Source organism: Sinocyclocheilus rhinocerous, unplaced genomic scaffold (assembly GCF_001515625.1).
Source record: "Sinocyclocheilus rhinocerous isolate Xijiao unplaced genomic scaffold, SAMN03320098_v1.1 scaffold189, whole genome shotgun sequence".
Lineage (NCBI taxonomy): Eukaryota > Metazoa > Chordata > Actinopteri > Cypriniformes > Cyprinidae > Sinocyclocheilus > Sinocyclocheilus rhinocerous.
The window spans coordinates 790,332-801,848 of NW_015667354.1; the positions used below are offsets into that span (position 1 = coordinate 790,332).

At 35.7% G+C, this 11,517-nt stretch overlaps 2 protein-coding genes across 3 annotated transcripts in view; both read left to right on the forward strand.

Moving 5' to 3' along the window:
- Positions 1 to 2,548: 2,548 nt before the first annotated feature.
- Positions 2,549 to 4,628, forward strand: LOC107733823 (pentraxin-4-like). The gene is made up of 3 exons (XM_016545624.1): positions 2,549 to 2,686; positions 2,763 to 3,507; positions 3,988 to 4,628. Exons 1-3 carry the CDS (start codon positions 2,549 to 2,551, stop codon positions 4,626 to 4,628), a joined length of 1,524 nt encoding a protein of 507 aa, XP_016401110.1.
- Positions 4,629 to 5,858: 1,230 nt separating this feature from the next.
- Positions 5,859 to 11,517, forward strand: part of LOC107733862 (H(+)/Cl(-) exchange transporter 7-like) — a 15,808-nt gene continuing 10,149 nt past the window's right edge. The window contains exons 1-10 of one of the 2 annotated variants that reach the window (XM_016545684.1): positions 5,859 to 6,100; positions 6,746 to 6,817; positions 7,628 to 7,693; positions 7,889 to 7,954; positions 8,534 to 8,666; positions 9,266 to 9,375; positions 10,573 to 10,653; positions 10,861 to 10,923; positions 11,009 to 11,092; positions 11,171 to 11,264. In XM_016545684.1, coding sequence (XP_016401170.1) covers positions 5,996 to 6,100; positions 6,746 to 6,817; positions 7,628 to 7,693; positions 7,889 to 7,954; positions 8,534 to 8,666; positions 9,266 to 9,375; positions 10,573 to 10,653; positions 10,861 to 10,923; positions 11,009 to 11,092; positions 11,171 to 11,264 — 874 coding nt within the window. In that variant the 5' untranslated portion in view covers positions 5,859 to 5,995. The remainder of the gene's footprint in view (positions 6,101 to 6,745; positions 6,818 to 7,627; positions 7,694 to 7,888; positions 7,955 to 8,533; positions 8,667 to 9,265; positions 9,376 to 10,572; positions 10,654 to 10,860; positions 10,924 to 11,008; positions 11,093 to 11,170; positions 11,265 to 11,517) is intronic. The other variant, XM_016545685.1, reaches the window with a different exon arrangement.

Below are 11,517 nucleotides of genomic sequence, written 5' to 3' on the forward strand. Positions count from 1 at the left end.
CGATGTCCTTGCTACGTTTCTGGACCTGGGAACATTATAGCTGCGTTGCTGTCTATGCAGGGTCTGAGAGATCTCACATTTCATCAAAAATATCTTAATTTGTGTTCTGAAGATGAACGAAGGTCTTACGGGTTTGGAACGACATGAGGGTGAGTAATTAATGACAGAATTTTCATTTTTTGGTGAACTATCACTTTAACACAGCAAGTTACTGCATTGCTTGGCAACTATAAACAAGCTCTAGTCAAAATAATGAACTATATCACTTAACAGACAGATTGTATTCTGATTATTGTTCAGAATGGACTTATTATTGAACATCTATATCTCTATTGCTGTTGATGCAGGTAAAAAAGCAATAAGCCATGTAATAAAAGACCTCGGCTGATTGCTATATTTTGCAGTATAGCAAGACAAGACAGCATGCAATAGCCCACCAAACTGGATTTTCAAGGTGTTCAGTGATTCATAAAGATATATTAAGAAGCTAGACTGGATGAAGTCAGAAAATACAGTAGAAACACAAAAAGTTGGCATCTGTTTGTCTTTTTTTGTTAAAGTCACTTCCTTACTGAACAGATTCACAGGAGATGTTTTGAAAAGATTTTACAACTTTTGAGAAAGTCATCATGCATCAAGACATGGTCCTGCAGGGTGTGGTTGCAACTAAGAAACAATTCTAGTAGAAAGACAAGAAGAAGAAGAGATTAGAGTGTGCAGTTCCCATAAAGCATAGAATGGCAGCCAGGGCAAGACCGTTTACAAATTACATTCCAACAAGAAAGGTCCACCAAGGAGACCTGCACTCCAAGAAAAGTTTGTAAAAATAGCGCCCAATGAACTGTGTTCATATGAAGGAAAGTTTTCCATTGATTTTTCACAGGTGTTTTCCCCGTATTTGAATTACGTTGCATTGCATGGTGTTGTGTTTTAAGGTTAAAGGAAATATCTGTATACTTGGAAAATTACCAGTACTTTTTCCAATTTTCTGCAGGTTTTTTTTTCTTATAGTGTGGTGAGGAAGACACTGATAACTGTAAAGCATTTTGGTAGATCTTTTGTGGTCTGTGTGTTGTCATCAGTTGGACTTTATTTCAAATGAATGCAGAGATGAATGCAGGGAATATAAACATCTTAAAATGAATTTGATTTAACGATTAAGAATGAAAAGTTAATTGTACCAAACAGAATTCCTTTAATTTTGCATTTATTTTGCAGAATCAGTTATTAAACTCTATTCTCTCAAGCATTCACAGTGCATCAGTCTGCTTTTTTAAGATAGATAGATAGATAGATAGATAGATAGATAGGTTTTTACAATGCAAACCAAAACTGCTTGTGAACAAAACCAGACAGAAAGATTAAACTAACTTGATCATATAAATTTATCACATTATTTTTACATAGGGGCAGATGCATGCATTGTTCTCATATCAACATAGCCTCAGTTCTAATGTTCTTTGAAACCCCTATCTTTCTTGTTCCTGTCTTTTAACAAAAACACAGCAACAATACAACCACTTTCAAATACCATCAACAAAGAGAGCGCATGTTCACTTTAAACCACATTTTAAAGAGATAACATTTCTTGCCAATGTGTGTTACACAGTCAGTGAGCTTTCTGTTTCAAGGTGAGATATTCTGGATTTGTAAGTTACATGAGTATCAGGCCTTTTACATGTTTCATCCTGAACAAATATTTCTTTAGCCTTTATTCAACGATTTATTTGATTTAGCTCGTTTATTGACTTAATTTATTATTTTATTAATGTATTGATTTAAATGTATCTGCACCGAAATGAATTAAATGTACATATTTGAGATGATCAGCTTCAAATTTAGTGCCAAAGAAATCACAGCTCAGGATCCGATTTGTATATGTAATTCTGTCAGGTTGTTGTTGGGCGTTGGTCGCACAGAAAATGCATCATCAAATTCTGAAACATGATCCATGACTGCATTTCGGAGTGCAATTTGTCAATTGCTAAGCAATTTTACCACCTCTTGACTGTAGGGGGGGCTGAACCTATATATTTGGCTCAAACTTTAGGTTTAATTCATATGTGCTTGCTTACATCATTTAAATTGGTCAGCTACATAAAAGTTAATTGAAATGTGTATGTTTATATGTTGTGTTGTTATAGATAATGATGTTTGTGCTGTTTTTTCACACTTTGTACTTATTATGCAGACAGATTTCTTGTCCACAGAATAAAATGCAATGATTGAAAATTGAGATATGACAAGTTGACAGTTCAAACCATTAAAAAAAAAAATCTATTTTACAAATATTTAAGATTGCCTGTCCATCCATGTTTTTGCAAAAGTGTGTGTTTGCTTGAAGATTTCAGTCTGGGGTCTGTGAAATCCATTAAGTCATGTTTTAGTTTCCCTGTTGGCCACTGTACCAAAGAAAAAGGAAATCGTAATCTTATTCAGAGCATCCAAGCATAGGAGGGCGTATACCTACACAAACTGTTTTAGGCTTGAATTAAAAAAAAAAAAAAGATCAAGTTATTCAAACGCCTGTAAAGGACATAACGCAACCATGAACAGAAGGGCCAGCAGAAGGGTTTTTTTCCTGGTCGTAATCTTCCTGCTAATGCCTGTGACCTGGACACGGAGAGGAGCAGCAGCTGAGACATATAAATCCTTACACCAAAGACTGAGGAGGCTGAATCAGCAGGTTTGTTATGTTTAAACAAACTGTCTTCAAATATTACATTGCATGTATCTGTAACATATGATTCCTCCAATCCTAGTTCAAGAGATTTCAACAGATGACCTTCACTCATCTTCAGAGCATTGCTGAAAAGTACAACATTTCACATAACATAGACTCGCGATTCCAAGTTTTGAGTCGGCAGTTTGAGAGGATCTCCAGAGAGCTCTGCGCATTGAAGGAAACGACAGAGCACAGCCTGAATTCCCTCAAATCCTGGACTAAGAGTCTACAGAAAAAGACCAAGAAGCTTGACTCAAGTCTGGCAAACATGACGAGAGCTCTGAGGGAGAACAACCATCTCCTCAACCTTAAACAAATCCAGAAGCAGAGAACGGTGTTGTCTGACCTGTCCCACAAGATCCAGAAACAGCAAAGTCATATCAGCTCTTTGGAGTCCTTAAGGAATCAGGTGCAACATGGGATGCAGGACCTTCAGGCTTCTCTCAAAAGGCATCAGGCCCAGATAACGAAGATGGAGAGTCAGATGCAAGGGTTGTTCAAGATAATTTCAGCTTCCAAGGAAGGAGATTTAGATCCCCTCAATTCTATCAGGAAGCAACAAGGTGTGGTCCTGAGGCATGTGCAGCCTAAACCGAAGTCTGAAGAAAACAGAATGAGAGATAGATTGCCTTCTGGGCCCACCGAACAACCACAGACATACAAAATGTTGTATGTATGGCAGAGCACCATACAACCAACAGTTCAGGCTGAAGAGGAACTTTTTCAGCTTCCACTTCGACACAAAATCGCACATATTCAAACCCCAAAGGAAGAAGCCAGAAGTAAGTATTTAGAACACTCTAGTGGTTTTGTGTCTGAAAATGAAATCGAAATGCATCCACAGTTTAGACTGAAAACCTTAATCTAACTGTTTAACAAATGTAATTTTCGTTCATTCAAAAACTATTTACGCTCCAAGAATCCAAACAGACAAGTATGCAAGCATATAGACCTTAATCAGGTTATGCCATATTAAATTTAATGTGGATGAAAATGGGGTTGTGAGGGATAATGAATAAATGTCATAGATCATATAATTTTGACAGCTTCCAAAACTATTTTGGAAGTTTTTGTTTTTGTCTACTAAAAGTATTTTTAGAAAGACTTTTTGTCAGCTGAACAATTAGTATGTTGTTTAACATCAATGCAATCCACTAAACACACTGTACTTCTATCCCTCACAGCCTTGTTTTCATTCAAATATGGCGCTACCCTAAAGTAAAATGTAAAATGTCTAATCATTTTGCCTCTCATTCTCAAAGTTTGCAATGTGGGTTCGATGCTTCTGTTCCCGTCTGCTTCCACTGAAAATCATGTCACCTTCCAGAGAAGTTTCCAAACGGGGATACATGAACTCTCTATCTGCACTTGGCTAAAAGTAGATGCCAAGTATCTTGGAACAATTCTTTCTTACGCCACAGAGAACAATGACAATATGCTTGTTCTCTATGGCCGGAACTCTGGCATACTAGGCGTTATGAATTTTGTGATTGGAGATCCAGCATATCGTGAATTATCTTTACAAAATATCCTGGATGGCCACTGGCACCATTTATGCATCATCTGGTCCTCCATTGAAGGCAGGTTTTGGTACTATTTGGACAGTCATCTCATATCTCCTGGATCCAAGTTCCAGAAAGGCTATGAGGTCCCTCCTGGGGGCTCTATGATCCTGGGACAGGAGCAGGATTCGATTGGAGGAGACTTTGATGAAGCTGAAGCATTTGTGGGCAGACTGGCAGGCTTTGCATTGTGGACTAGGAGCCTGAGCCCTGGGGAAGTGTCTGGACTAGCCTCTGGCAAAGGGGTGCCACGAGGAGCAGTGCTCAGCCTGGATGATGTAGACCAGATGTTTGGCTCTGTTCAGCATATTACCTGTGAGTGTCTGGAGCACTGCATGTAAAGGCACAACAGAATGAGGCAGAAAAACACTTCTGTATTACACATTATTCTTGTATTTCCATTTATTTTGATAAAACAACAGTTCATATATTCAGTGATCACATTTTACATAGTTGGTCTTATTAAACTTTTTACTTTTGATTTTAAGAACATTGCTTTAAATAAATATACATCTTATTTTTGTTGGTCTGTGCAGTCAGCACACAGTGTGAAGGCCACTATTTCTTGTTTTGCAAAAGTATCAAATAATGACTCAAGGAACCTTAATTTGTCATGTCAGTTTGTGTTTTTTTTTCAGACTCCAAAAGGAATGCTGTAAATATACCCTGTTGCATATGCTTAAAACAGCATATGCTGGTTAGGTATGTTTTGAAGCATGGCAGCTGGTTTAAGCTGGTCCTTAGTTGGTCATGAGTTGGTTTAAGTGGCTCATGTGCGCTGGTCCTAAGCTAGTCCTAAGCAACTAGCTCCTGCTCAGAACCAGCTTCAACCAGCTCAAACCAGCTGTCATGCTTCAAAACATACCTAACCAGCATATGCTGTTTTTTTTTTTTAACAGATCTAGACATATAGATCTCTGTAAGGCTATATACACACACTCATACATAATCAAAAGACAAAATGTATTTATACTGCCATGCACACTGTGAGTTCCCAAAATCATAACAAATCAGTAACACGGCACTGTTCAATAAGAAATTATAATAATAATAAAAAAAGTATGATTCATTACAAAGCAACTGAATATATCACAAGTATGCTTTTTGTCAAACTCTCAGTAACATACAAAGAAATGCAATGTCTTTGTTTTCTTTTTATGAACATCACTATTATTGCTCACTGTATAATTATTGTAAAGTTAAAGTATTATTGTAAAGTAGGCAATTATTGTAAAGTTTTGTTTGTTATGCCTAATTTACACGCATAATGTCCGTATTACCTGACGGATAGGCTATAAGTAAAATAGCTGTCCTAAAATCAATTAATCAATCAGTCTGAGAAACCTGTTGTTGGAAATAGATCATTATTTTAGTTCGTTATTTTAGCTTTTGGTAACTCTAATGGCGAAGAAATATGCAATGTTTAACAGAGTTAATATAATCTAAAATATATGATACGACAGTTATGAGCATGTTTTACCCATTAACAGAACAGTATCCTCTCTGTACCGTACATCATTGTGACACAACCCAGAATAACTGTGAACTACATTTCCCAGACTTCCTTTGAAACCCATTTCTTTCTTGGACCTCTGTGCTTTCCTTACACTCGTCACGAGATCGCTTTGGTTGTTATTCATGGGGAAGAAGTGTTCGCAGTAGTTCTGCAGTTAGCAGGTTTGATGTCTAATTAATTGTCAAAGTAGACATGGCCAACATCTCGAAGAAAGTGTCATGGTCTGGCCGAGGCGATGATCGCGGAGAGAGAACGCCACTGCTGAACGGAGCCGAGGACGGGAAGTACAACAGACATGTACGTTAACGTTACCAGACAGGCCATATGACTGCAAAAAATGACATGTATAGGACTTGGCAATCAATCTGGGATGTTTTGACTTGTGCTTATATGAAATACTTGCCCTGCTTATTAATTAAAGCATGCTTGTTAAAAATGCAAAGATGGCGTGCTGACTTGAAGACACAGAAAGCATGATAATACACTTGCACTAACTTCTTGTCATTACATCGTTGAAATGAAAACAAAATAGTTCTCAAACTTGTTTCTTGTAAACCCTAGTAAGCACTTGTATTTATACCTACTGGCAAGTTGCAGGTTGTTTTGCAACTCTGGATATTTGGAATTTAACTTCCCATTTCTATTAACCCTCTTATTCTGCTAAGAAACTGCAAGCACCTGTGATCCTGTGACCTAGATTGAATTGGCTGATTCTTGATTACAGTCAGGAACATAGCTATAAATTAAAATTATAAATATATAAAATATAAATTAAGATATTAAAATTTGAAATTCCTGACAGTGTCACCAAGACTTGTACCAACAACATTTGTTTTTTTTATAGCTTTTTTTTATTTTTTTTTGTGCAGCATGCATACTGTAGACTGACTTTAAATGTAGATTATAGTAGACTCTTGAAAATGTAATGTGTTTGGTTCATAGTTATCTGTGGGAGGTATATTTCAAGTAGGCAGGCTGAGCACTGTGGACCTTGAGGAAATCACACCCGAAGAGGTAAAATCTATTTTACATCAATTCCTTTTTATTTATTTATTTTATTTTTTTTAAAGAGATGTAAAAACAAAACGTTATTGGATATACTGACATAAAAGCCTTCACTCCGGTCCAGAAAAGTGCTTCACTGTTTTGACACATAGTTTCAGTTTTAATTTCAATGTGTTTTGTGGTTTTGATGCTTTGAATGCTGGGATAGCGCATGAGTGTAGTCTAAATCTCTCCTCAAATCAGGCATTTTGGCTAGAGACTAGTGATGGGCAACGATTAATCGCGATTAATCACATTCAAAGAATTTTGTGTACATAATATGTGTGTGTACTGTGTATATTTATTATGTATATAAAAAGACACACACATACAGTATATATTTAGAAAATATTTACATGTATTTACATGTATACATGCATGTGTGTGTATTTATATATACTTAATAAATATACACAGCACACATACATATATTATGTACACAAAAACTTTTATTTTGGATGCAATTAATCGTTTGACAGCACTACTAGAGATTTAGGAAAATGCCTGACTCATCGGCTTCTTCAGCCTGCACTTTATAAAAATAATTTATTGGGAAAATGCATGCAATGTACTTGATCATTTGTGAGTTTATGTTTCCAACGTGTTGGCATGAGGTCAAGTTTGCTCATGGCTGCAAAGAGTTGATGTAGCTAAATAAAGTGTTGTTCTATTCTGATTGCACGAGCATAGAATTCAATTTCAATTCAAGTTTATTTGAGAATGACAGTATATGCCCTTGATGAATGTCAACTCTGAGTCTGTTTTCCCCAAATCACACAGGACATTGTGAGAAGTCGACCGAAGGAAATCCCTCACAACGAAAAGCTGCTGTCCCTCAAATATGAGGTAACTGAATCTAGACTTGACCTTTAGTCACCCTTTCCTCTTTCAACTGAGCGTCTGTTAAAAATGCTTTTGAAAAATCTGTAGGTTTTCTGTCTGTTAAAAATCACAGACAAAATGCAACATGTACACTTTAAATAAACTTTCTTTGAAGAGCTGTGATGTAAAATGTCAAACCTAGTGAATTTTGTGTTTCAGAGTCTTGATTATGATAACAGCGAGAATCAGTTGTTTCTGGAGGAAGAGAGGCGGATGAGTCACATGGTCAGTAGCACCATCAGAGAGTTTCATTAGAGGTGGAGATGACAAACTCTGTGTCTGTGGGAAACGGTTAGCTTGGATCATGTGCGCTTCGTAAGCTGTTCATAGAAAAGGCACTTTCTGAGTTTACAGCCATAACGGTTAATGGAGAACATTGAAATGAATGTGCAGTTTGCAGTTTTAACTGGCTGTCCCTAAATTGTGGGGCATTTCACAATCTTTTGTGCTTTTTTTAAATTGTTGGTTTATGTACATGTGTTGCATTAACTCGACCCCGAAACACCTTGGTTTCTTTTTCAATCACATTATTTTCTGTATAATGAATAATAACGCTAAATTAATGCATTAAAACGACAAGACAACGTACAGTGCATTGCACATTTTTCATAGTATTCTCCAAATATAGCTTGACCCAAATTTAATATGTCATGCCAAACGTTTTGAACATTAGTGGAACAGCATTAAGCCGTTTCTACGTATTAGCAGTTCATTCAGTGTACTGACAGAACAGACTCTGGCTTCCTTTTTATGCAACAGTAATTTGTTGTAACAGTTTTTAATGTTTATTTCTCTTAACTGTAGGGTTTCAGATGTCTGGAGACCAGGCGATGGGTGATCTGCGGTCTGATTGGGTTTCTCACTGGCCTCATCGCATGCCTGATAGACATTGCTGTGGAGAAATTAGCTGGTTATAAGTACTCCGCAGTCAAACAAAGTATCCTTCCTCTGTCAGTCATCTATCTAATATGATCAGCTTCTTACGTAAAGCACTCAAAAAAATGGTTTGCTCCTTAATGAGCCAACACACTGCAGTTTGTGAACAGTCTGTCAAAACATAATTTCATTTCATGCTATTTTGTAATATGAATGTTTATTTAATCTATTTCCATTGTTACTACAGGAATAATTTGCCCATAAACAGATGCATGGCAATCCAGATCTAGACCGACACAGACAGAATGAAAATTGAGCATTATTTTGTTAAATCTAATTTCATCTGTCCGTGTAGTTTATTTAATTTAGCACTCAACTAAATTAAAATATGTTTTTTTCTTTAGTTATTTTATATTCCAGGAAAAAATATACAAACAAGCCAATGTTTGGTACAAAGACACAAATTTTATTCATGGTATTATGCGGTAATATAGCTCAGTAATATTTATAATACGGTGCAATAGTACAGACAGACTAATCAACTTTTTAAATGAAAAGGCTTCATTTAATTGCATGGACAGGTTTATTCAGCTTAATTAAGTGTCATTGTGTGTTGTTTATTTCTCTCTGGCTTCAGAGCTTCTTTAACTAGACGTTCAGACATTGAGAAATTCACAGAGTTTGGAGGCCTGTCCATCTCTCTTATACTGTGGGCAGTGCTGAACTCTGCTTTCGTCATGGTTGGTGCTATCGCTGTTGCTTTTTTTGAAGTGAGCGTTTTCTTTTTTTTTTGTGCTTCAGTATCACTTCAGAGAAATCACTTGACTCTTTCAATGAAATGTCCCCAAGCAGAAAGCAGAATTTGGCTATGTTCAGAATAGCATACTAGAATACTATTCGTACTATTTCTACAGTACATAATATGTACCAGATAATGTATCCCACAAAGCAGTGCATCCCACTGTCCTGTTGATTTCCACAAATGAACTGGAAGGAAATTAATTCTATTTCTCAGCTTATATAAGCAGACATTGCTATTTCTCTACTAAGCAAAATACAGACCTTTTCAAAACTCTGGGATGAGCAAGATTTAAAAAGAAATTATTTTTTTAGTGCTGTCAAACGATTAATCGTGATTAATCGCATCCAAAAATAAAAGTTTTTGTTTGCATAATATATGTATGTGTTCTGTGTATATTTATTATGTATATATAAATACACACACATACAGTATGTATTATGAATGAATTTACATGTCTATATTTATATTCATATAATTTATATTATAAATAAATGTATTTAATATATAAACATAATTTTTTTTCTGAAATATATACATGCACGTGTGTGTATTTATATATACATATTAAATATACACAGTACACATACATTTATTATGTAAACAAATACTTTTATTTTGGATGCGATTAATCGCGATTAATCGTTTGACAGCACTAGTATTTTTATTCAGCAAGGATGCATTATTATAGTTAGCTGATCAAAAGTGACAGTATAGCCTTGCATAGTGTTACACAAGATTTCTATTTCAATGCTGTTCTTTTGAACTTTCTATTCATCAAAGAATCCTGACAAAAATGTATCACTGTTTCTACACAACTGTTAAGTAGCACAACTGTTTTCAACATTGATAATGATAATAATAATAAGTTTTTGTTTTGAGCAGCAAATCAGTACATTAGAATAATTTCTGAACGTTTATGTGACACTGAAGACTGGACTAATAACTACTAAAACTTCAGCTTAACCATCACAAATAAATAGCATTTTAAATATATTATAACAATTTTATTTTGTAATATTTCACAATATTGCTGGTTTTACTGTATCAGATAAATGCATCCTTGGTCAGTATAAGAGACTTTAAACATAAAAAAACAACTTTCAATTGTAGAGTAGTTGTATATTATTTTACTTTGAAAATGATTTAAAATTCAGTTTTCTCACAGCCCTTTGCAGCAGGAAGTGGAATTCCTCAAATAAAATGTTATCTGAATGGAGTGAAGATCCCTCGTGTTGTTCGACTAAAGGTGATAGCTTAAGCTTCTCTATAAGAAAAACAAGGCTGCTTGCTTTTGATTTTTAACTGAACAAAAAAAATAAATAAATATATATATATATATATATACATATATATAATTATAGCAGATAGATATAGATGGGTAAGATGAATAGATATTTTTCAGTTTTCTTATAATAGATCTCCATAAGAATAATTTTTCCTTCCATGTCCACAGACTCTGGCGATAAAGGTCTTTGGTGTGATCTGCTCAGTTGCTGGAGGTCTAGCTGTTGGAAAGGTACAATAGAAAAACAGTCAGCTGGGGTGTATTAATGATGTTAATAAGCTAATTGTTGGACTCAGCTGCTGCTCTCCCCTCACAGGAAGGACCCATGATTCACTCGGGAGCAGTGGTGGCCGCAGGAGTATCTCAAGGCAGAAGCACTTCACTGAAAAAAGATTTTAAGGTCAGTTTTCTGTACTGCTAGGACTCCTTGAATCTTACAGTAAACACAGAGCCTGACTTCAAGTTTCTGTTCCCGCAGATATTTGAGTATTTCCGCAGGGACACAGAGAAGAGAGACTTTGTTTCGGCAGGAGCAGCGGCTGGAGTCTCCGCTGCCTTTGGAGCCCCTGTTGGTGAGACATGCAGAAAATCTTTTTAAATATCCATATTTTTACATGGGATAGAAGCAAGTTATGCAAAACCAATGTCCAATATGTTATTATTATATTGTTAAAGGGGTCATATGATGTTGCTAAAAAGAACATTATTTTGTGTATTTGGTGTAATGAAATGTGTTTATGTGGTTTAAGGTTCAAAAAACACATTATTTTCCACATACTGTACATTATTGTTTCTCCTCTATGCCCCGCCTTTCTGAAACGCGTC